General features: G+C 51.7%; 3 protein-coding genes across 3 annotated transcripts in view; 2 read left to right on the top strand and 1 right to left on the bottom strand.

Moving 5' to 3' along the window:
• DLEC1 (DLEC1 cilia and flagella associated protein) overlaps positions 1 to 2,579 on the top strand; it is a 69,107-nt gene extending 66,528 nt beyond the window's left edge. The window contains exons 34-37 of the mRNA XM_063114593.1: positions 630 to 791; positions 1,798 to 1,951; positions 2,238 to 2,361; positions 2,456 to 2,579. Of these exons, the coding sequence (XP_062970663.1) occupies positions 630 to 791; positions 1,798 to 1,951; positions 2,238 to 2,361; positions 2,456 to 2,579 (564 nt within the window). The remainder of the gene's footprint in view (positions 1 to 629; positions 792 to 1,797; positions 1,952 to 2,237; positions 2,362 to 2,455) is intronic.
• A 288-nt stretch (positions 2,580 to 2,867) lies between these two features.
• ACAA1 (acetyl-CoA acyltransferase 1) lies at positions 2,868 to 12,809 on the bottom strand. The gene is made up of 12 exons (XM_063114432.1): positions 12,539 to 12,809; positions 12,274 to 12,367; positions 11,557 to 11,614; positions 9,388 to 9,467; positions 9,047 to 9,089; positions 7,087 to 7,185; positions 5,931 to 6,011; positions 4,557 to 4,747; positions 4,212 to 4,391; positions 3,852 to 3,907; positions 3,594 to 3,739; positions 2,868 to 3,255 (listed from the first exon to the last, which is right to left on the bottom strand). Exons 1-12 carry the CDS (start codon positions 12,707 to 12,709, stop codon positions 3,180 to 3,182), a joined length of 1,275 nt encoding a protein of 424 aa, XP_062970502.1. The 5' UTR covers positions 12,710 to 12,809; the 3' UTR covers positions 2,868 to 3,179.
• A 1,518-nt stretch (positions 12,810 to 14,327) lies between these two features.
• MYD88 (MYD88 innate immune signal transduction adaptor) lies at positions 14,328 to 18,599 on the top strand. The gene is made up of 5 exons (XM_063114546.1): positions 14,328 to 14,704; positions 15,566 to 15,700; positions 16,085 to 16,265; positions 16,453 to 16,544; positions 16,812 to 18,599. The coding sequence occupies exons 1-5, from the start codon at positions 14,377 to 14,379 to the stop codon at positions 16,964 to 16,966; spliced, it is 891 nt and encodes a 296-aa protein (XP_062970616.1). The 5' UTR covers positions 14,328 to 14,376; the 3' UTR covers positions 16,967 to 18,599.
• The last annotated feature ends 5,733 nt before the right edge of the window (positions 18,600 to 24,332 follow it).

Raw genomic sequence — 24,332 nt, forward strand, 5'->3', positions numbered from 1 at the left:
CAGTGGCCTTTAGAAAGCATGTTAAAGATACAAGCTCCCAGGCCCCACCTCCAGAGATAAGAAGATCTGAGCTAAGGCCCAGGAATCTGTATTTTTAACAAATGTCTCAGTTGCTTCTGATGAGTGAGGTCCACAAACCTGTGTTCGGGACCCAGGTGTCCGAGCTCCATCCTGTCCTGCCTAAGTTATGGCCTCGGCCTCCCGACTGGTGTCCCCACCCACTCGAGCTCCTGCAGCCCACCTCCCCACAGCAGCCGGAGTGGCCCTGTGGAAGGCAGAGCCGACTCGGACGTCCCCCTGCTTAAAATCTGTCCAAGGCTGCTCAGTGTCCTCGGCTCAAGTCCTTCCTCGGCCTCTGAGCCCGCCCGCAGCCCGGGGCACGCGAGGTGGACGGGATGGTTCGCTTATCGCCCCTGGCCCTCTAGCCTCTGACTCCCGAGGGCAGCTGGCTGTGCCCGGCCCTGATGGGGTGGCAGGCACAGAGGGGGTGTGGAATGCCCGCGCCAGGTGGGGGCGCTGCGGGCCGCACGGAGCCAGCTTCCTGGGGGTGGGGGGGCACGCAGCAGCAGGTGGGGAAGCGGCCGCCCACCCGCAGCAGCCTGAGGTGCCGCCGCGTCCACTCTGCTCAGGTGAACGTGTCGTTCTTGCTGTCCCTGGAGCTGCTCTCCTATCAGGAGCTCCCGGCCGACCAGATGCTCCCCGGGGTGCACATTCAGCAGAGCGCGAGTGGAGAGAAGGAGCTGGTGCTAACTCAGACGCTGCTCCTGCAGTACAGCAACCAGACCACGCAGGCGAGCCCCCGGCCTGCCCACGGGCGAGGAGGGCGGACTGGGCTGGGCTCTGTGCTGGTGGGGTCAGAGGACGACACCTGCAGGGCTCCCAGAAAGAAGCCCCAGCCCCTGCCCTGAGGGCGCAGTATCCCCTGGAAGAGGCTCTAGGCACGGAGACATGAGGGTCTCCCATCCTCACCTGTCTCAGCTCAGAACCAGGTGAGGGGCTGGAGGGTGGGAAGTCAGGGAAGGCTCCCTGGAGGAGGTGGCACGTGAAACCCGTGCACTGTTTAATTGAGGGAGAAGGGAGTCTCATTGACAGGCCAAGGAAATGGCCTGATGGGTGGGGACAGTGAGCTCCTGAGGCAGCTGCGATGGACAACTCTCGGTCTCATGTGGGACTTGGAGCACCAGGGTGAGCTGGAGGGGCCCAAGGGAGGCAGGGAGCCCAGCTGGGGCTGCAGTTGAGGAATGTGAAGGAGTGGACCAAGGGAGGTCCCCAGAGAGGCCAGAAGCAAGAGGCTGAGCAGTGGAGCTGGCCTCTCCAGCCTGGCTCCTGGGCAGCTGCTGGGGCCTAGGTTGTGTATGGCAGTGTCAGGGCGATGCTGGGAATTCAGGAGCTAGAGCAGGGTGGGGCACAGGTGGGGCCTGAGGTTGAAGGACAGGGCCAGATGGGACTGAGCGGAGCTGAGAGCTGAGCATTGGGACCCCCATGGGAAGAGGGAAGAAGCGGGAGGAAGGTAGAGGAGGGTAGCCCAACTGAACCAGGAGCAGAGACCACAGAGCTTGATGGGAGTGAAGTGGTACGGATGGGAGGGAGCAGATGGTGCCATCCTGGTCCTCCCACTGCACAGAATCTCACCAGCAGCCCCCCACACCTGCTGTGGTGCTGCCCCTGCTCTCCTCAGAAGCGTCAGTACTTGGGGTCAGCAGGGTTCCCTGCATCCCAGAGACCCCAACTCAGAACCCAGCTGGAGTGGGCAAGATTGCTTGGTCCCCCACCAAGTTAAAAGCTCTGTCCCCCCAGGTGGTGCCCCTGCGGGCCATCGTGGCTGTGCCCGAGCTACAGCTCTCCACCAGCTGGGTGGACTTTGGGATCTGCTTAGTGAACCAGCAGCAGGTCCGGGAGGTCTACCTGATGAACCTGAGTGGCTGCCGGAGCTACTGGGCTGTGCTGATGGGTATGCCATGCCCTCCTATCTGCAGAACTGGGCCAGGACCCCCAGGGAGGGTCTGTGTACCCTCTTCCTCCAGGCTGGCTCCCCAGGGCTGGCACCACCTGGAATTCCTGCTGAGTCTAGTCTCCCAATCCCAAATTATCCCAGGGTTATCCCTGGCCTTGTGGTGCTAGGCAAGACCAGACATGCACACCTGAGATGCAGGGCAGGCCTGGGGGCAAGTGAAAGCGTCCCAGGACGGCATATGGAGCTGCCGGCGCTCGTGTGTCCTCCATTTCCCTCGGCACAGGCCAAAAGGAGCCAACCAAGGACGCTGTGGCCTTCAGGGTCTCTCCAAGCAGTGGGATGTTGGAGGCGAGATCCACAAATGCACCCCCAACCTCCACCATCCTGCAGATTTTCTTCACTGCCAGGTACCACCCCTCTGGGCCTCCCCAGCACTGCCCATAGGGCCTAGAGCCCCTGCCTGGGGCCCCCTCCTAACCTTATCCCTGCCTGCCCCCACAGGAGCAGTGAGCTGTATGAGTCCACTCTGGTGGTAGAAGGCATGCTTGGTGAGAAGGCCTGCAATCTGCGGCTCCGGGGCCAGGGATCGTACGATGAGAGTTACATGTCGCCTTACCAGCTTTGAGGCTCTGCCCCATCCCTCAGATCCAGCCGTATCCCCGTGCTGTAGAAATAAACATGATCTGGGGCTGAGGAACAGGTGTGCTGTGCAAGGGACACAGACTGGGGGAATCCCTGAGCAGCTCCTTCCAGGCAATGGTCTCAGCCTGCACCTTGCATGATATGCCCTTAGAGCTTATATAAAGGATAGGCCACACCAGTGTGGAGACCATAGCAGTTAAGAATCACTACTCAGATTGAGCAGAGAAGACCAGCATAGCAAAAATGGGCCCCTGGAAAAAAACCACAGTCACCAACATAACACATATTTACTACTTCCATTGCACTCCTCATCCATGAGGCTCCCTTGCCTCCTGTGGCCTGGGGGACACAGGCTAACTTTGGCCAACCTAGAGGGGGTCTGATGGGGGCAGGCCAACCCCAAACCCACCCACTCCTATATTGTGTCATCAGTGTTCACATTTTCTAAAGTAGCTGAAGTGCCTTGATTTGTCCACTGCCACCACCACCGGTGCTGAATTTTCCCATGTGGTTTCACTTCTGTAGTGCTCTCTTGCTGCTACAGCAGGACTCTCTGTATAGTGCCTTTAGCCTGGGGCCTCGCTCAGTTCCCAGGGTATTCAAAGACAGCAGCAGCTCCCATTCCAGTCCCGATGCACATGGACACTACTCCATATGCCCTGTGGAAACAAAGCTGCTTTGGCTAAGCAAAAGCACACTGGGCAGAATCCCAAACACCAAGTGACCCCCAGACCAGGCTGAGCTGGATGGACCAAGGCCCTCATGGACACAGAGGATGCAAAATCATCAGACCAGATCTGTGGGCAAGCAATGCCCTGACTGCACTCTTAGGCACGCACCAGGGTGGCAGATGCCTGCTGCAGGCCAGGGTCCCTCACAAGGCTGGTCCTCAGGGAAAACAGGGATTATGCTCCTACGTCCTCAGTTCAGAGTACATATGTGTATGTGTTCACTTCCCCCAGCCCTCCATGACATCCCCACGAGGAGCCAGCCTTACCTCTTCCTGCGACGCTTCAGCTCGTTGAGCAGCGTGATGACCTGTCGTGCCCCAGTGCAGCCCAGTGGGTGGCCCAAAGCCACTGCCCCCCCAAGAGGGTTCACCTTCTCAGCAGGGAGTCCTAGCTTCTCCACACAGTAGACAGCCTGGAAAGGGCAGAGCACCGCTATAGCCCTCCTACCCTCCACTGTACCACTTGCCTGCTTGCTCCAACTAGGCTGCCTAGGGCCCAGGAAGTGTTGAGAAACCAAGGCTCACCTGGCTTGCAAAGGCCTCATTGATCTCAAAGATGTCCATGTCATTCACTGTCAGCCCTGCAGATAAGGTAAAGTCCTGAGCTGGCACAGTGGCCCCTCAGCTGGACTCTCAGTCTCCCCAGGGCCCTGCCCCATCCATGGGCCTACAGGCTGCCTAGTGTGTCTGTCTCTCCAGAAGGGTGAGTGGGTCCCAGCTGTGAGGTCAGGAAGGGCTTGGGGTTTGGGGTGCTAGCCTGCCTTACCTTCACTCTGTAGCACCCACAAGGCCACCCTCAGCACCTGCTTCCCCTATTCCCCCGGCAACAGCATGCAAGGCAAGTGTGGGATCCAAGTGGGTCCCAGATCTAGGGAGCTGCCTTACCTGCTTTTTCCAAAGCTACAGGGATGGCATAGGCAGGTCCAATGCCCATGATGTCAGGCGGGACCCCAACCACTGCATAGGATCTCAGGACCCCAAGGATGGGAAGGCCCAACTCTTCTGCCTTGGACCTCCGGGCCAACAGGATGGCAGCTGCACCGTCACTCACCTGGCTAGAGTTTCCTGGGAGCAAATTACTGAAGTAAGGAGGCATCAGGGCAGGGCTGAGGAGATCCAGCCCTCCCACATCCACCTTGCAGAGGAGCCTGGTCTGCTCCAGGCCCCCAGAGTAGAACATCCAGCATGGCTGTGGGCTCCTTCCTCACCCTTCTCCCAGCCCAGTCTCACCAGCCGTGGTAGAGCCGTCCTTCTTGAAGGCAGGCTTCAGTTTGGCCAGACCCTCCATGGTGGTGTTGGGACGGATACCCTCATCCTGGGCCACAGTGATGCTCCTCTCGGTGCCCTTGTCATCGCTGACCATGGTGGTCACCGGCACAATCTCAGCTTGGAAACAGCCCTTGCTCTGGGCTCTTGCTGCCCTGCCAGCACCATGGACAGCCAGCCTCAGGCTCCCTTGAGGTTCCCTTCCTCCCTGCCCCCACCCCCTGCCCATTTGGGCAGATAGGCAAGCTTAGGTTGCTAAATTCAGGGACTCGCTTGGCTTGGGGGAACTCTAAGGAACTAGTGGGGGTTCCTCACTACCTCTACCTGCTCCTGGGAGAGGCACGCCTGAAGCCTTATAGGACCTTCTTAGCCATCAGCCCCAGATCTCCAGATCATGGCCAATACCAAACTGGAAGGGGAGGAGGAAGTTTGGAAGTCCCCGCTGCCCCCTGTACCCCGCCTCCACCCCGTACTTAAGAGCTCTTTGTCCAAGAGGGACTAAGGCTGCCCAGTTCTCTCTGCTGAACTTAGGGTAGAGTCCCAGGAGTATTTGTGCTAACTTCTGCCAGCTTTTCTGTTTGAACCCAGAAGGTCAACTTCATCCATTTCCCAGTTTCCACACATTTAAAATGACGTATACTAAACTACTCGACGTATTTTTATATTTAAACAGTTTGAAACCACAAGGCATTGCAACCATGTGCAAAATAAAAGTGCCCAGGAACATTCCAATGGGAAGAAATCCAAAGCTTCTAGTGAATTTTCAAATGATTACCTGACCTCAACGGCTAAGAATCACTACCTCAGAGAAGCCCACCTGGCCTTTTTGCTTTTGCTGTTGTTTCTGGACAGCAGAGGTTTGCTAACGTTAGCCTGCCCCTGCCAGGAGTCTTGAGGCCCTGAAGTTTTTCTGATGTCATCCCCAACTCCCACCTAAGGATGTTACCTCAGACCCAGGCATGGCCCAGAAACTGGGATGCTGGAATCCCTAGCATTGCTGGCCCCACACCCCAGGCTACCCAGAGAAGCCTATGGCTACCATTGCCAATCACCAAACAACAGCCAGTTAAAGAGAGTCCTGGCCCTCATTATGCTTCCAATGAATAGACAGGGAAACTGAGGCCCAGCTAGGGAGGAGACACTCAGTGTGAACAGACAGTAACAGGTCCTGTGCTAACCAACCCACAGGGGCCCTGACCTCTTCCCATCTGGGAGGCACTAGGCTTGGAAACCACTCGCAGCCAGCTGTATCATCAGGACGGCTCCACCTCAGACCACTGAGAATAGCCTCAAATCCTTCTCCAGCCCATTAAGCATCCCACCCTCAGCAGCACTCACTTCTGCTGGGAAGCCAGTGCAAAGGTATCCTGCTTCTCCCGTGAAATACCAAACCGCTCAGCTACATTCTCCGAGGTTATCCTAGAACACAAACAGCAGTGTAGGCATTGGTTTAGCAGCCTGGGGGACTGAACCAGACTGTGCTTGGATCTCTGAACCCCCAGGGCCTCAGGCAGGGAAGGATGGGAGGGCCAGTGCCACAGAGATGTAGTGATGACCCGAGGTGGGTGTAGAGGTACAGATAGGGAGTCAGCAATGCTGGCCAGCTCCTGGGAAGCTCACACGTCAATGAAACCCTCTCCGAGAGAGGGCAGCCTGCATGGGGGGTGGCTGCAGAAGAGAGTTCATTCCCTGTGTGAGCACAGAGGACAAGAGGGGCGAAGGAGAGTTTGAGCAGGGGCACTAACTGGCTACTCTCTGCCAGCTTCTCCTACACCTCAGTAAAAACTGTTTTAATGTGGGAAGATGAGGACTCCTAAATTCCCTCTGGAAAGGCCACACACACCTAGGCTTTCTGGTCACCTTGGCTGGGGCTCATCCTTATCCTGGGAACCCAGACCATAGCTAGGCTCTCCAGCCTGGGCTTCTGGCTTTGCAGGCTTCCTTGGAGATACAGTACATGGAAGAAGCCAAGGCACTGCCGCTCTCCAAACCTCAATCTCTTCACACATCCACTGGAGCCAGGACTCCCTGCCCATGGGCCCTGGAATGGCCCAGAAGCTCAGTGATACTGGCTGCAGAGCTAAGGTGCTATACAAATGCAGCATACTTTTCATGTTGCATCTGACAGGGACCAAGTTCCCTCACCAGCATGTTCAATAAGCAAAAGCTCCCCACCTCCTCACTAACTTTCTAGGCCCCAAGGCTCTGGGTTATAGCTGCCATCATCCTTCCTGTGACCGAGCACCTCAGTGGGGGAGTGACAGGGTGGGCTATGTTTGGAAACTCAGGGGCACAGAGAAGACCTGAGGACCTCATGAAAGGGCAGCATCAAGTCCTTTCCGCAGGGTCCCTACTGAGTAGACCACACCCAAAGGAAGGAGGCCAAGGCTTGGCACTGCCAACCACAGAGATGATAAAGTTCCCTGGTCCCTGCTCCAGACCAGGCAGGGAGCTGAGAGCACATAGGCACATGCAACCATGGGTGAGCACTCACCCCATAGGAATCAGGCAATCTCTGGCCTTCTCCTTCTCCACCAAGCGTGAAGTAATATTTCCAGGGTTCCCTCTGTGAGCCAGGGACATGGACTCCACCCTGAAAAGGAGGAGGAAGAGAAGTGAGCTCAGCCCTGGCAGGACTCCTCTAGGAGTAGCTATACATTTGGCAAGGGCTGAGAAATAGCCAAGGAGCCCTCGGGAAGTCAGTGGGTTGTCTGGGAGCCACAGGCAGGGCTTGGCCAGCAAGGAAGAGCTGGGGGTACAGTGCTGCTGAGCTCTGTCTTTACCTCCACCCTAACCCTAGGGCAGAGCTTTCCACAATCCACACTCCCAGGGGCAGGGCCATGCTTCCCTATGTAAATGCTAGGTCAGCTGATTGGCAGTTCCTGAAGAACGCCTTCTACCTAGTGTCAGTCACAGTGGGGGAAACACATTCAACAAGCCCAGGCTCTGCTCTCAGGGCCCACAGAGAGAAGAGAGAAATATTTTGAAAAAAATCAGAAAACCCAAAAAGCAATCTGACCTACATAGGCAAGGAGGTGCTATGAGCTGAGAGGAATGAAAGATTGTCAGTTTAGTGTGGTCAAAAAGGGTTTCAAGGAGGTGGGGGACCATAAAGCTTCAAAAGATCATAATAAATACCTTGACTGAGTGCTTTTCATGCACCCAGCACTATTTTAAACTCTTTTTAGGTATTAGAGTGCTTCAAACAGTGTCAGTCACATAACACATGCCCCACAGTGTTAGCTGTTGTTACTATTTATTCTTCTCACCAACTTGAACAGAGCTGAGGTAGGTATCCCCATTTTATAGATGAGGACACTGAGGTCCAGAGAAGCTAAGTAACTTATCCATGGTCACCCAGCCTGGATCCAAAGTTAGGTAGTCTGGCCCCAGAGGCCACCCCCAACTAGTATGCCCTGGGCTACACTTCACAATCAAAGTATGGGAAACAGTCAGCCTGTGATGTGGGTGTCAGTCCTGGCCCAGATCCTTAATATCCTAATGCCATGATCCTTAACCTGCTTGGGAAACCCATGAAAAAAAATAACCCATGAAGCTTCCAGCCCTTTTCCTCAAGTTACCCACACCACCTTGCCCAGCCAAAGTCCTTGTACTGTGGTCTCTGACCTTATTTACAACTGCAGACATAGATCAGTACAACCCAGTGCTAGTCAGCACAGCCCTGGGACTGGGGTCAGCAATGCTTCCTATCAAGAAAAACTATAAAGAGGATCTGAAAGGCAGTGGGAGCATGTCAGAACTCTGGGGCTGCTTGCCTCCCCAAGCCTGCCAAAGCCCTCACTCATCCTGCCTCCCAGCACCAGATGCTCACACAAGCCTGGGCCCCAGTGCCCTGCCCTTCCCTGGAGGCACTGCCAGATACAACTTTTGCAGCTCCATTCACTGAGGCCAAAGGTGGAACTGCAGTGTAGGAGGAGATGACAGTGACCAAACCACCACTAACCACGTCCCTCAGATCTAACCATGTCCCTCAGAACCCAGTAGGCAGCCAGAAGTTTCCACTTTGGTACCAGGGTGGAGGACAAGGTGACAGTCTAGTAAAATATAGTGGGCAGCTGTCCCTGGCTTTAGGGAACCAAAACTGCAATGTCTCTCTGAGCAGCATCATAAATCAACAAGGGCCACGGGAGGAAATCTAAGTGCTATATCTTCTCAAAATGCTTCCCCACATTTTCCAGCCTGACAGATTTCTGAGAAAGAAAGATTTCAGAGGCCAAATGCCCTTCCCCACTAGTGCTGAGAGGTGTGAGCAATTCCTAACAGCCAGAGCTGGGGGCCGCTCTAAGCTGAATTTGCAAGAAATCACTCCCAGCCAGCTGCCTAAAGGGGCTAGGGGAGAATCCTAAAATCATGGCCTCTGAGAACTCAGGAGATGAAAATTAGTTTTACTACCACAAGTCGGTTAATAAGCTCCGGCAGAAAGGAATTCTTACCCACAGGCCATGCCAATGTCATAAGACCCATTTCTGATGCCACCTGCAACAAAAGCATTTCATGAACAACCTCTGCCAGAGTCCATCTGTTCCAGGAGCAATGAAGCCTCTTCACCTCCTGGTCGGTAGGTGGGACTAAGCCCCAGCCTCAGAGACAGAAGACCCAGGAGTGTCTAGAAAAGGCTTGGAGCAGTGGCAAGATGTGCTCCTTCACTCTTTCTGCAGTTAAATTCCTCTCAGAAATTCTTATTGCTTGCCCAGCAGACAGTGACTTTGCTGACTCAACCCATGGGGCCAGGACCAAGGCCAGGGCAGTGGGCTCCCACGCAATCATAACTTACCAGCTATGTTGGCCACTGCCTGCAGCCCTGATGAACACTGTCTATTGACAGTGGACAAAGGCACAGTCTCCGGGATGTCACTGAAACAGAAGGTGAAACCATAGAGTCAGCCCCCTCTCCCTGCCAGGCTCTCATGGAAAGCAGGCCAGTGCTTCTGACTGCCGCCATGAAGGGGTGCAAAAACCAGGCGAACAAACCCAGCAGCCCTGCTCCCATGCCAGGCCAGATCAATGGAATTGGGGTGGGCAGCTACTGGGCAGACCTCTCTCTCTACAGGCGCTTGCTCTCCAGGGCCCCGAAAAATATATGCACTTCCATTTTATGATTCTCTTTAACTAAAGGCTAAGCACAGCCCAAAGGCAGGGGAAGCCTATTTGGGCCACATGGATCTTTCTTTCTCTCCCTCTGAAGATTCAAAAATGAAAACTATTCATCTCTGTTTCCCCAAAGAACAGAGAAGAGGGCCTGTTGCTGGGACAGAGCACCAGAGCAAAAGAAATGTCTGAAGTATGAGGCTAGAAACCACTCCCACCCCTCAGCCTTACTAGTAACCATATGGCTAACCCTTTATGTTCCCATTCTCTCTTGAAAGTCTGTTCCCACTTGGATAAAGAACTCTGATGGGCACACCATGTGTTCTAACATTCCTTGCTCTAGTGGGTCCCCTTATGCTCTAACACTGGTCTCAGCTTTGGAAGCTAGTAGGGCTGCCCCTTCTGATGTAACCTGCCTTGGCCAACAGTACAAAACCCTGGAGAAATTTCCAGGCTCTCCCCAGACCCGTGGACTCAGAACCTCAAGGATTGGAAGCATCCTGGCGATTCTGGTGTGCAGTCAGGGTTGGGAGACCCTCAGCTAGTGCCCAGGCCAGGCTCTGCAGAGACCCTCTCCAGGTGGATAGTCTCCTAGGTCTGTGCAGCCTGTTTAGCCCTTCCTAGGTCCCCCATCTCCTTATTAACTACTTACCATTCCTTTACCCAATCTACCAAATGTTCACTAAATACCTTCTTAGCACAAGGCACCATCTGAGGGATGCTGAGATGCTTATAATACTGTGCCCTAGAGAATGCCTAACAAACACACAGAAAATGGATCAACTAGCAGAGAATGAAATAACAGGACAAGATGGCAAAGCCACATCACAAGGAAGCACATGGCTAGCTACTGGAGAGGGAGGGGCTCTCATTTTAAGCCTGAGAACTCGAAGAAGTCATGCCAAAATGGTGAGACTATGTTTGGGCAGTGTTTAGCTGGGGCGGAGAGAAGAGGTAGGGATAGCACTCCAAGGAGAAAGAATGACCAGAGCAGGGAAGATAGTAGGCAGACAGGCTGGCTGAAAGAGGAAAAGTCAAGGCAAGGAAGTAGCAGGGAGAGGAGGCTGCAAGATGAGTCTGGAGCCAGATTGTGGGGGCCCTGAACTGCAGGCTAAGCAGTCCAAACTCTCCCAATTCCAAGGGGTTTTTGTTTGTTTTCCTGTTCCTTCATTGGCTAATGTCCCTATTATTTCTTCACCCTGCCGCTGGAAGTATACAGCTAAGTGGTTTTTAAATCAACACATGAAAACAATTTAAGCACTCCTTCCCTTGTTTGGAACACCAGATGCTGAAGGGCAAGTTTACCAGGACTCCACCTAGGCTACCTACCCCCTACCCAAGGTTCTGTCCTATCCCCGAGTCTCTGCTGATGGAATGTGCCTGAACTTCCCAGCTTGCTCAACTAGCAAAAGGATTCAAAGTCACTCTTCAGCATGCCTACCTAGTTATTTACCTGACAAATGAGTACAGAGTCCAACTTACAATAGGCAAGCAACAAACTTGCTTTGGCTAAAAATGAGGCCACAGAGAACTTTTGATCCAGTCCCAAAGGCCTTGTGTATTCTGGCTCAGCACCAGGTAAAACACCTTCCCTTCAAAGGTTGGGTCCACAAGAGTGGGGTGCCAAGGACTCTGGCTGCCTCAAGGTCCGGTGTCCAACCTGATCCTCCCCCACCCACAGGCTGAGTTCCTTGGGGTTTGGGCCCATTCAAGAGTCAAAATTCCAGTTAGCTCAGTTGGTTAGAGTGTGCTGCTGATAACACCAAAGTCCAGGGTTCCATCCCTGTACTGGCCATCTGCCAAAAAAATACAAAGTCAAAATGGCCAACCCAGAGATAGAACTAGAAAAGTTTACCTCAGAAATTGGGCGATTCGGGCCATGACTGCCCCGGCCCCAGGCTGAAGCACATTTCCTGCAGACAACAAAATTTTATTCAGTGCCAGGTGGTGTTCTGGGCACTAAGGTACAACTGTGAATACCAGAGAGCAGACATTCCAGATCTTTCTTCAGGAACAGGAGTCCTCGGCAGGCTCACTTGAGGCTCTGGAATTTCTGGGTTTTGGAGCAGAGAGAGACAGCCGTACAACAGCCTGCCCTAGTCATACATTAGCCCCTGTCCCTGAGGGTCCCAAACTCACTTGCCCATGCACCCTGCTTTTCCAAATAAGTACAGATTTGGTAGGTTGCCGGCCCTTACAGAAAGGCTTGAAGGAAAGAAGACTGCAATGCAAAGCTTGAAGTCTAACAAAACTGGTCCTGTTGGTTACAGAAATGAGTTTCTGACAATGCCCACCTCCCCCCGAGTGTCCTCCTCCAAGCCCTGCTTTCGCTCCGGATAGGTGGAACAGTGATCCTCGATGTAGGGGTGGCGCCCACGGGATGAGACGCTGGTCCTGTTATGTTGTTACATTTCAAGGCTAGAGGTGTAGGGGTGGGAAAGAGAGTCGTAAAGAGGTCGAGGCCGTCGGCGTTCCCCTTAGTGAAAACTCTGGGTGGGGAGTTGTGTGAAGAGGCTTTGGAGGAATGGGAAGGCGGGGAGGGCCCAGCGCGGGGACTGGATGGTGCGCTCACCTACGCAGATGTCCCCCAGCTGCTCCGGCCTCAGCTTCAAATCCTGGAGAACCGCGGTCATGACGGCCGAGAGAAGCTCGTCCGGGGTGGTGTCCTGCAGAGGGAAGCGCAGCCGCGGTGACCCCCACTGCCCCAGCTCTACCCCGGAGAGACAAAGCGACCACAGCTCGGGTGCGGAGCCGCCGCCGGCGTCGAGGGGAACCGAGCCGATGAGCCTGCCGCGGGCCGCCTTCTCACACCGGGCGCCCGGACCGAGGGGCCTTACCTTGAAGCCGCCGCGGCCCGCTCGGCCGATGGCCGTGCGCCGCCCGTGCACCACCACCACGTCCGCGGCCGAGGCCCGCGGGGCGCCGCTCAAGCACGGCGCGGCCTCCGGCGCCGAGTCCGAATCGGGCCGGCCCTTCAGGTGGCCTAGCACCACATGCAGCCTCCGCATTGCGCAGCTCGGACAGTACAACAGCCACCAGTGCGGGAACAGACGGTCGGAGCGGGTAGACCGTCGCCCGCGCAGGCGCAGAACCACACTTCTGCCCCCGGAGCAAGAAACAACGCCCACAGCCCGGTTTGACAGACCCTATCTTCCCTCCAAAAGTCCCGCCCACCTCCCGCCTCAGCCAACCAGAAGGCGAGTCTGCCCGAGCACCCGCCTCCCCCGTCCCCCGCCTCCGACCCTGCGCTCTAAAGCACGGCCCGTGGTCACCGCCAACACGGACTGTCCACTCAAAATCCCGCCTACCGTAGCCTGCCGCGGCCAATCAGGAGGCGAACGTTTCTGAAGCCCCGCCCGGAAATGCAGACTGGAAAACTTTCAACTTTTGCAATCTTGTTGCCAAACCGGAGGCGCAGCCCTGCACACTGGCCACAGCCAAACAGAAAGCCCAGCTGGGAGTCCCGCCTACGGCTTCTTGCTGGGGGTGGAGACAGAGGCCTGGAATGTAATGCTTCTTCCCCCTTCCTGGTCCGCTCTTCTATTCCCCGGGTCTCAGTACCCAAGCTGGGGGATCTAAACACTTCCAAGACGCCCGAGTCCTACTTCGACGTGGTCGGACTGTCCCGGGAAGTCTTTTGAGAAAACCGAGGGGATTTGCAATTACAGGCCGGCAGGGAGAAAGGATTTTACAAAGGTGCTGAGGTGTGACAAGCTCTCTAACGAGAGAGGGAACATCAAACACTTCCTTTACCGATTTCACACCCATTTGGGGTGATTTGATGAGTGCCCACCTCTCGCCCAGTAGGCTGGGGTCTTCACCAAGGCAGAGAGGTACCCCGTATCCGGGGATCCTGCAACTCGCCACTTAGTAGGTAATCAATAAATACCTGTTGAATGAATAAACGATATAGGGCTCCCCCGATCAGGACTGTGTCCCCAACCCTAAAGAGCAAGGCCAGATGCCCCCTTGACTCTCAGTGGCAGAGCCACGTGTTCACCTGATACTGCGTTTCCCCCGGACACCAAAGGACAGGGCGTAATCCCCGATCCTGAAGGATAGAGTTGTGACCTCTCCTCCCTGTCGAAGGCAAGGCCACACAGTATGCCTCAGTCTCCAGAAGGCGGTTCGCCTTTTCCCACTCCCACCTCGAGTGCACAGCCGGTCCCTCCCTATGCTCCTATGGGCAGGATTGTGTGTTCCTCAGAGACCCCGGAGAGCAGAGCAGGTCCCTCTCCGTCGTCCTCTCCCTGACATCCTCCATGGCAGGACCGTATGAATGTCTCAGATCCCCAATGGAAGGGATATGACTCCATCAGATCCCAAAGAGCAAGGCCCGTTTCCCACAAACCCTGAAGGAGGGTACCCCCCACTCCTCCGCCCACACACCACCACCACCACCAGACCCTCAAGAGCATTTCCATCGACCTCCCCAAATCTCAAAAGGCAGGTTCCGGGTTTCTTCTTAGCTGCTCCTGGAGACCCCGAGGGCAGGAATGGGGAGCCCCCACCTCCGCACTCCTGCGCGGGGCTCCAGATTGTAGTGCAGGGCGGAGCTGCTCCGAAAGCGAAAGCCAAAGCCGGCGGGGCGAGGCGGGGCGGGGGCTGTAGGGGAAGGAGGAAGCGCTGACAGGCGACGCGCCGGGACAGCGCGGAGGCTCCAGGACTGCCAGCCATGGCTGCAGGAGGTCCGGGTTCGGAGTCCGCGTCCCCCGCCCCTTCCATGTCCTCCCTGCCCCTGGCTGCGCTCAACATGCGGGTGCGGCGCCGCCTGTCGCTGTTCCTGAACGTGCGGACGCAAGTGGCGTCCGACTGGACTGCGCTGGCCGAGGAGATGGACTTCGAGTACTTGGAGATCCGGCAGCTGGAGACACACGCCGACCCCACAGGCAGGCTGCTGGACGCCTGGCAGGGACGCCCGGGCGCCTCGGTAGGCCGACTGCTCGAGCTGCTCGCCGCGCTGGGCCGCGACGACGTGCTGGTGGAACTGGGGCCCAGCATTGGTGAGGACGCCTTGAGGAGGCCTTGTATTGGGGAGGGGGGCGGGCGGAGGCTGACCTTCACCGGCCTCAGCGTCCAGTCTCCCAGGAAGGGGCCCCCGTTTCCTGCCTCGGTGTCTGGAGAAGCCTGCAAGGGAGAACTATGAAGTCCAGTTCCCTCTCAATATCCGGGACACTAGAGGGACTGGAGAAGGGCAGTGAAGGCCGAGAGAGGCGGAGAAGGGAAGGAAATAGCTTAGGCAAAGGCTTTCAGGTAGGGCCAGGAGTCAGGATCAGGCTTGTCTGGGGGCATCTGGGTTGTTTCAGTAAAGCAGCAAGACGGGTGTGGGACTGGAAGCCGACTGTCTTGGAAAACTCAGATCTCGGGGCTATGCAGCCCCTCCTGCTACTCACCCGCACACAAGTAATACACATGCGCAGGCGCAGGACACAGCCACCCACAGACAGGCACACCTCGCTGGGTTGAGGTCTCTGCCCTCACTGCTCCATAACCCCTGGGTCTCCTGAGCCCTCATGCATGTCCAGCCCCTTGCTCACATCCACCCTGGATCCCAGAAGAAGCAGACCTTGGTTCCATTCTCAGGAGTCCTAGGAAGGGGGGCCAGGACAATGGAACAGAGAGATACAATCCTAACCTTGGTAGCTTCCCAGATAGCCAGGACACATTGACATCCCTTTGGGACAGTCGGAGCTGGTGAGAGCTCAACTTCTCAGAGCCGCTGAGCTGCCAATGGCACCTGTGGACTAGAGAAGACACGGAGCACAACAGGGCCAGAGGAGGTGGGACAGGGGCTGGATCCCAACTGTGGATAGAGGGGTGGGGCAACCCTGAGGAGCCTGCTACACCCTGTCTCTTCCCTGCAGAGGAGGATTGCCAAAAGTATATTTTGAAGCAGCAGCAGGAGGAGTCTGAGAAGCCCTTACAGGTGGCTGCTGTAGACAGCAGTGTCCCACGGACAGCGGAGCTGGCGGGCATCACCACACTTGATGACCCCCTGGGTAAGGGCCTAACACTGTTCTCATCGGACATTGTGGTGTTAAGAGCATAGATGTTGGAAGCAGATGGGTTGTGGGATCTTGGGAAAGTCACTAATCTTGCTTAGTCTCAGTTTCCTCACCTAAGAAATGGAGATAATAGTCCTACCTCAGGGCTGCTATGAGACTCTCATGAAACAATGCATCTGTCTCATGGATAACCCAGAGCTTGGCCCCCAGGGGTACTCATCTTTCCTCTCCTGGGAAAGGCACTTTATTTGAGTAGTGTCATCTTGGGATGGGCATAGGACTCTGGACCAGGGTTGCCTAGGCTGGGGACTCTTGGCTGCGCTCCTCCCTAGCCTTCCCGTGGAGCTCTGACCATTCACTCTTGTGCTCTGCACCCAGGGCAAATGCCTGAGCGTTTTGATGCCTTCATCTGCTACTGCCCCAGCGACATCCAGTTTGTGCAGGAGATGATCCGGCAACTGGAACAGACAAACTATCGGCTTAAGTTGTGTGTGTCTGACCGTGATGTCCTGCCTGGCACCTGTGTCTGGTCCATTGCCAGTGAGCTCATCGAGAAGAGGTTGGCTAGGGGGCCAGAGGGTGGGTGAGTGGATGTATAAAGCCCTACCCAGGAGTAGAGGCTGGGTTTCTCCTCCGAGCTGGTCCCTGTCTACTCCGGGCACAGTGGGTCCCTCCTGAGGCCGTCCCCTGGGGGTATGCTGAACTAAGTTGCCATTGGTGCCTGGAGTCTGTCCACTCTCCCCTAGGTGCCGTAGGATGGTGGTGGTTGTCTCTGATGATTACCTGCAGAGCAAGGAATGTGACTTCCAGACCAAGTTTGCACTCAGTCTCTCTCCAGGTAAGCTCAGCCCTGCCCTGGCCAGAGAGGAGCAGGTAGGCAGGGTGTCAGGATGCCAGCCTTCGCAAGGGCCATGAATGCAGCACCAAGGAACTCTTGCAGGTCTCTGTACACCTGAGCGTGTGTGCACATGTGTGCCTCTCTGTGTAGGTGAATGTCAGGGGTGCCTTTGGGGAAAAGGCTATTGTTAACCCCTGGGCTGGGGACTGGACCTGCTCCACCATGGGGCAAGGGCCAGGTGCCAGCACTGCATTCCTTGGCTTGCAGGAGCCCATCAGAAGCGACTGATCCCCATCAAGTACAAGGCAATGAAAAAGGAGTTCCCCAGCATCCTGAGGTTCATCACTGTCTGCGACTACACCAATCCCTGCACCAAATCCTGGTTCTGGACCCGCCTTGCCAAAGCCTTGTCCCTGCCCTGAAGACTGCCCTGGGACCCTGGGTGTGTGTGCATCTGACTGCCTGTCCATGTATTTCTGCCCTTGCCTCCTCCTTCAGTTGCAGGGGAATCTGTGCTCCGCTTGCCTCTTAATTCCTGGAGATGCCAACTCCAGACACATCTGCAGCAGCCAGACATCATCTGAACATCACATCTCATGTCTTGCATACAACCAGTGGCTGCAAGTGGCATGTCCACTTGCTGGGTTATCAGTCAGGACACTGAAGCACAGGGCCAGCTGGGACTAAGAGGAGGACTGGCAGAGCCAGCTCTGAGCCATTCTCACATATCTTCAGCTTCAGTTTCCCTACTTGAGAAGTAGGATGAGGAGAACAGGCAGCAGCTGTGTTTGAATCACTGTAGGAAATGGTGAAGTATTGCTCTGGGTCTGAGGGAGACAAATCTTGACTGAGGGAGAACCAAACACTGCTGGACAATATGCTGACCACAGCACTGCTGGGACAGCTGCTTTCACGATGGTGCCTACTGATGCTTCAGTGCCTCATTGTACATCTCACAGCCCACTTCCTCCTGCCCCACAGGGCAGATGGAAGAGCAGGCTGGCCCAGCACAAGAAGATTCCACCTTGAGCCTAATTGGGTCCACTTCTCATCTGGATCTTTGACTCCTCCAGTCTCTGCCCCACCTTCAGTGACAAGTCCCCAAGACACCAGCCTGAGCAGCTGGGGCTGCTTTTCACTTCCACCTATTGAAATGCCTGTGGCCACACTATCATCTCTGCCTAGCATGAGATGGGATCCTGGCAACTGGCATATCCATCAAATATGGGTCCTGGGGCTGAGTCACCACAGTAATGTGAGCAGGGAACCTTGCTCCCTGGGCTATCCACAGAGAGCTTTCCCACCAACTTTCTGTACTTTGATGGTCTTACAAAGTTGTTTATTTACAGACAGCAACCACACAAGAACCTCCTGTCCCAAAGCTGTGCACACATAGATACATATGAACTCACATACACATATGCACACACATGCACTCTTACACACAGTACCTGCACATACACATTTTCCTCGGTAGAGCTCCCAGGAATGGCTAGGTGGGGAAGTCCTGCCATTGCAGGGGCCTAATCATCTCCCTGGACAAAGATAGAACACTCTTGTATTCCTTTTCTCTTTTTCCCCTACTTATTGAAACCAAACTTTGGAAAGGACCCAATGTGCCGATATTTATATCTTCAATGAAGTACAGAGAGCAGAAGAGAACTGCTTGAACTCAACAAGTGAGCTGCAGACACAGCTGTTTTCTCCCTCCCAGGGTGATTTGTACATTGCCCTCAAGCTCTCCTTCAGGGAGAAAATATTATGGTCTCAGGTACTCCAGGGCAGACTTCAGAACCCTAAAGCTAATAGAAAATGCATCTCTTCACTGCTCCACCTTCAGCCAGGCTGGAGCTAGGTGCCTTCCCTCTAGGTCTTGGGAGGGCATGGAGGCCCCTCTCATGATCTTGATGAAGTATTTAGCTATGTACTTGTCCCCCTTTGATACTGGGCATTTTAAAGGAATTTCAAGGAAGCATCTTTTACATTGGTTTTATATGCATTGTGAGAATTTCAAAGAGATCTGAGAAATGCCTGTGTTTGTCATTCCTCCTGTATCCTGGGTTAATAATAAAGAATTTTCTACTTTGGAACTTTTTTTCTGTGAGTGCGGAAGGAGTTTGGAAGCAGTAACTGGGGGTAAAGCTCTCCTGGGTAAGAGAAGCTAGCCCGTTGGGTGGGTTCCATTGAGTTTGGGAGGGGCTTCATGACAGCTGGGCCCCTCTTCATAGGCTCAGGTCTCAGCAGGGCTGCAGGCAGAACCAGGAATACTGAGGCTCCAGATGTTCAGGAGACTGCTTGCCTCTGGCCAAGTTGATCTTCTCTGGGTTGTGCCATCCTCCTGGGTCCTGGCCCAGCCACTGGACAAGAGGTGATCTTCTAGGCTCCAAGGAGAGTCTAGAGGACCCCCACTTTAGCCAAAGATCTCCTGAGAACTCAGCTGTTATCAGTAACGGTCTTCCTTGGGCATATCTATGTTAATCTTAAGGGTATTGATCTATTTTTAAAGAAAACATTGCTTTTTCACTGTTCGTTCAAGAAAATTTGGAAAATATAAAGAAAAAATCACCCATAATCCTAATCTCAGAGACAAATGCTAGTGGCATTTTAGACTGCTCAGACATTATCAGTGATCATAGTTTTTCTGTCAATGGTCTATCTGTTACCATGTCCTGGCTCCTGAGCCACCTGGATGCTATAGGGTCTGCAGCCTTGCCCCTGTGTCCAGGAACTCCCAGGAAGGCCCTATGTACTCAGGGCAGCCCTGAGGCAGGACCATCCTCTCCAGTGTGCCCTGGGGAGCAGAGCCACAGTGTGGCCCTACAGTACCGACATGATCTGCTCTGTACTGCCCACAGCTGGGGAGACAGCCCAGCATCTGTTCCTGGTGGTGTGGGGGGGTCTATGACTAACACCAGTCCACTTGTGGGAAAAGCATCTGTTCTATCAGGTCAGATCATTGATCCAAATGTGCTCCCTCTCATCCCATCTGATCCTCACACCTCTCACACCCTCCTTCATCCAGTGCCCACCTGCCATTAGCTAATTTCCCAAACATAAAACTTCTCATTTTCAGTTTTAGTCCTTTAGGAACCTTTGGTAGAGAAACCTTTGCTTTTCAATAGGGAAAACTCACTCCTGAAATTATCAAAGGCAAAAGCAGGAAATTTTGGAGGGCAGCAGCAAAGTTAAAACACAAGAGTAAAATTCTGCGTGACAATGGATTTGGATTTCACCACAAGTCAATGACAGGGGATTGAAACAAGGAGAGGGATTTCCTCCAGATTATATAAAACTTGAGTCATAACAATCAAATGCACTAAAATAGTATGACTTTTATTGGATCCTGGTTTAAACAGACCAATTGAAAAAGACAGTCTTGGGTCATATATCTGATAAGGGGTTAATATCCAGAACATATAAAAAGAAACTTCTACAATTCAGCATCAAGAAAACAAACAACCTGATTTAAAAATGGGCCAAGCACATGAATAGACAATTCTTCAAAGAAGTGTTGGGGAAGATGTGGAGAAATTGGAACCTTTGTGCACTGTTGATAGGAATACAAAATGGTATAGTTGCTATGGTAAGCAGTATAGCAGTTCCTCAAAAATTTAAAATAGAATTACCATAAGTCTAGCAATTCTATTTATGAGTACATACCCAAAAGAATTGAAAGCAGGATTTTGAAGAGATATTTGTACATTTATGTATATAGCAACATTATTACAATAGCTAAAAGGTTGAAGCAACCCAGCATCTATGGACAGATGAATGAATAAACAGAATGTGGTATATACATACAATGGAATATTATTCTGCCTTAAAAAGGAAGGAAATTTGGATGTGCTACAATGTGGATGAACCTTGAGGACATTATGCTAAGTGAAATAAGCCAGTCACAAAAGGACAAATACTGTATGATTCTACTTACTTGAGTTATCTAGAGTAGTCAAATTCATAGAGACAGAAAATAGAATGGTGGCTGCTAGGGCAGAGTGGGGAGGAAGGAATGGAGAGTTATTGTTTAATGGACATAGAGTTTCAGTTTTGCAATATGAAAGAGTTCTGGAGATTGGTTGCACAGCAATATGAATGTACTTACTACTGGACTGTATTCTTAAAAATGTTAAGATGGTAAATTTTATGTTATGTGTATTTTACCACACACACACACACACACACACACACACACACACACACACACACACACACACACAAAGACCCTGGCCACCATGCTGGGAGCTGCACTTTGTTTCAAAGGGGGACCATGGCTCTTCAACCAGCCAGGGAGACATGAATGGATTTCTCTCCCTCAACAATGCAGGAGCAACTTCTCTGGGCCTCTGTTTGACAGGGAAATCTGAGTAGTGGGGCTGGGAATTGACAAACAGTGGAAAACTGGAGAATGTCTATTCAAACCAGGCTGGAATGATTCCAAATTCCAGAAAGTAAACTTAGAATCACAGAGCAGAACACAGGCAAGGGCACTGGGCTGGGGGGGAGTGGGGTGGTGTAGAGGATTCATAAAGCAAATGTACTTCACAGGACCTGGTTTTCCAAAGCCTTGCAGTTTCAAATATTGACCTTGCAAAGGACAGGAAGTTTTCCCCAGGCTATAAAGTCTCTGGTGTAAGATAAAGAATTCTAACACAGCAAGGTTGCTGGCTCAAAGACAGACAAGTTACTGATTGATATGTAAAGACACTGAGAAATTGCTGTAAGAAGGGAATGTTTGCTAAGATCATGCTTTTGTTAATGGATCACTTAATTGCCTTACTGGAATGTCATCTGGCTTGTTTCACTGAAAGTTACCAGCCTATATTGTTAAACTATAACCCCACCTATGTTCTCGTTCTGTAACTCCCTGTTCTGGAGAATAAATGCAGGAAGAGAACTCCAATTCGGGGTTAATTTCCCAAGGAAGGAATGCCTCTTGCTTGAGGATTCTGGGGAAGTTAACCACTTTGGGGCTTCTCACTGCTCAGAAGAGATGGGCTTTGAGTAATCCTTTGTGGCTCCGTTACCCAGGGGAAGAGGAGTGACAAATCCATGGGGGCAAAGCAACAGGGTGGGAGGGGGAGATGAAGGAACTCACTATCAATTCAGGGAAACATTGTCCCCTCTGGCTGCTATTTGCCAGATGTTGCAGAACCAAGATGACACAGATGTTGGAATTATCTGACAAAGATTTTAAGGCAGCTGGTGTCAAAATGTTTCAATGAGCAACTGTGAACATGCATGAAAGAAATGAAAATATAGTCTCAGGAAAGAAACAGAAGATTTAAGGAACTAAAATGAAACTGTAGAACTGAAAAAAAGAAAAAAAAAACCCAAATAAAAAGTTCACTGGATGGGTTCTATTGTAAAATGGAGATAGAGAAAAGAAGCAGTGAACATGAAGACAAAACTATAGAAATCACCCAATCTGAACAACAGAGAGAAAATAGTCTGGGAAAAAATTAACAGAGTCTCAGGAAGCTGTGGGACTATAAGAAAAGATCTAGCAGGTATGTCATCGCAGTCCCAAAAACAGAGGAGAAAGGAGTTGGGGCTAAAAAAAAAATATTCAAGTAAATAGGGATGAAAATTTGCCAAATATGGCAAAAGATATATACCTACAGATTCAAGAGGCTGAGCAACCCCCACACATGATAAACCCAAAGAAATCTACAAAAAGATACATTATGGTCTAACCTCTGAAAATTAAAGACAAAGAAAAAATCTTGGAAGCTCTTAGAGAGAAATGACACTTTACCAATAGTGGAAAAAAATATTTGAGTAACTTGAGATTTCTCACCAGAAATGGAGGTCAGAAGGCAGTGACACAGCATTTTTCAAGTGCTGAAAGAAAACTGTCAGCTCAAAATCCTATATCCAGTGAAAATGTTCTTCAGGAATGAAGAGGAAATCAAGACATTCTCAGGTGAAAACTATGAGAATTTGTCAACAACAGACCTAAAAGAATAGCTAAAGGAAGCTTTTGAAACAGAAAGGAAATGATAAAAGAAGAAATCTTGAAACATTAAAAAAGGAGAGCAAAAAAAAAAAATGAGTAAAAGTATGGACAAATACAATATGCTTTCCTTCTACATTTTCAAAACTGTGTCTAATGTTTTGAGAGAGAAAGATTAGTTTAGTGGTTGTGTGCAGGGTAGATTAAGGAAGTTGATAAGCATAGTGGTAATTTCTGCTCCAGGCAACTTCAGAAACGAAAAAGAGAAATGAGATGACTGCTGGCTGGGAATAGGGACTCTGAATCCCAGAATATCCTCTTTCCCCTAAAGATCAAACCCTGTCAGTTTCCCTGCCCTAAGCATTTGTGCACTGTCTGATGTGGTTTTCAATTTATGTAGAGGAAATATTTAAAGACAGTTGTACTATAAGCAGGGGAGAGTCAAGGGACCCAGAGTGAGGAAAGACCTCTGCATCTTACTGAAACTGGTGAAATGTCAACAGAAGTAGAACTGTGATAAATTAACATACATATAATGTTATACCTATAGAGCACCTACTAGAAAAATCTATACAAAGTGACACTCTCCAAAACACTGTAAATAAATCAAAATGAAATTCTACTTGAAATGACCAAAAACATAGAGATGGAGAATAGATTAGCAGTTGCCAGGGTTTAGGGATGGCTGGGGGAGGGGAGTGGGTGGTAGATGAGGCAGAGCTGTAAAGTGGTGTAATAGTTCTGTATCTTCATTGTGGTGGTGGTTATGCAAACCTATACATGTTGATAGAATGGCATTATACCAATGTCAAGTTCCTGATTTAGATATTGTTCTGCAGTTACATAAGAGGTACCCATTCAGGGAAATTGTGCGAATGGTACAGGAACTTCTCTGTACTAGTTTTGCAACTTCCTACAAACCTATAATTATCTCAAGATAAAAAGTTTAAAAGAAATTTTAATATATAAATAATAACAAAAGCCCCAGGTGCTTATGCAGTGACTAAAACTTAAGTTTTCATCTCATTATAAAAGTGATCACTGGTAACATATCATTATATGTATGTAAATGCATATGTATTTTCAACTGCCATTTTATTTTATGTTGTGAAAATGAGCCTACTTTTTTTTTGAGGACCTACTCATTATATTGGTCCAGGTCAGAAGCAGAATATAAAGATAAGCTAGACATGGCCCTCCAGGAATTTAAAGCTCAATGGAAGAATCAAGGCACAAATGCAGGAAAACCTGAATAATTCAAGAGCTAGACAATAGAGCCCTCAATAACAAATATGCTGGCTTTTGTCAAAGGCAGCATGTCCTACAAGTTGTGAAGACAGGCCTCTGTCGGCCAGAGGTTTTGAAAAGGCCTCTGGAGGTGGATGACCTTGAAGTGGGCTTTGAAGGGTGGTGGAATTGACAGAGTAGAGACCAAGAGGGGGAGAAGGAGATGCAAACAGTGAGGGAATAATTTAAGCAGACAGAGAAAGAGAGAGACACATTTAGGGGGAGAGAATAGACTGGTAGGAGAAGACCGTCTGGGTTCAGTAGGAATGACTGGGGTATCTGGTTGCAACAAGCATGGCAGGAAAGGACTGTTAAAACTAGAGTGTAGAGAAGATTAGTTTAGTGTTTGCGTGCAAGATAGATTAGGGAAGTTGGTAAGCACAGCTGTAATTTTTGCTTCAGGCAACTGCTCAAACTAAAATGAGAAATGAAGTGGATGGGTGGAGGGACTCTGGGGTCTCCAGAATTTCCTCTTTCCTCAGATCAAATGGCCCATTCCAGTGTCCCATGTCCTAAGCAATCATGCATCAATCCAACTTGCAATTATC

This window comes from Cynocephalus volans, chromosome 11 (assembly GCF_027409185.1).
Source record: "Cynocephalus volans isolate mCynVol1 chromosome 11, mCynVol1.pri, whole genome shotgun sequence".
In the NCBI taxonomy this organism is placed as follows: Eukaryota; Metazoa; Chordata; class Mammalia; order Dermoptera; family Cynocephalidae; genus Cynocephalus; species Cynocephalus volans.

What these genes read in the sequence shown, in the direction of transcription:
- ACAA1 (XM_063114432.1), bottom strand. Translation starts at nt 12,709, where the DNA reads ATGCGGAGGCTGCATGTGGTGCTAGGCCACCTGAAGGGCCGGCCCGAT. An exon ending in CGGGCCGCGGCGGCTTCAAG is followed by an intron (nt 12,368 to 12,538) that starts GTAAGGCCCCTC and finishes TTCCCTCTGCAG; the next exon opens with GACACCACCCCGGACGAGCT. An exon ending in GGACGGCTCTACCACGGCTG is followed by an intron (nt 4,392 to 4,556) that starts GTGAGACTGGGC and finishes ATTTGCTCCCAG; the next exon opens with GAAACTCTAGCCAGGTGAGT.
- MYD88 (XM_063114546.1), top strand. Translation starts at nt 14,377, where the DNA reads ATGGCTGCAGGAGGTCCGGGTTCGGAGTCCGCGTCCCCCGCCCCTTCC. An exon ending in CACACTTGATGACCCCCTGG is followed by an intron (nt 15,701 to 16,084) that starts GTAAGGGCCTAA and finishes CTCTGCACCCAG; the next exon opens with GGCAAATGCCTGAGCGTTTT. An exon ending in AGTGAGCTCATCGAGAAGAG is followed by an intron (nt 16,266 to 16,452) that starts GTTGGCTAGGGG and finishes ACTCTCCCCTAG; the next exon opens with GTGCCGTAGGATGGTGGTGG.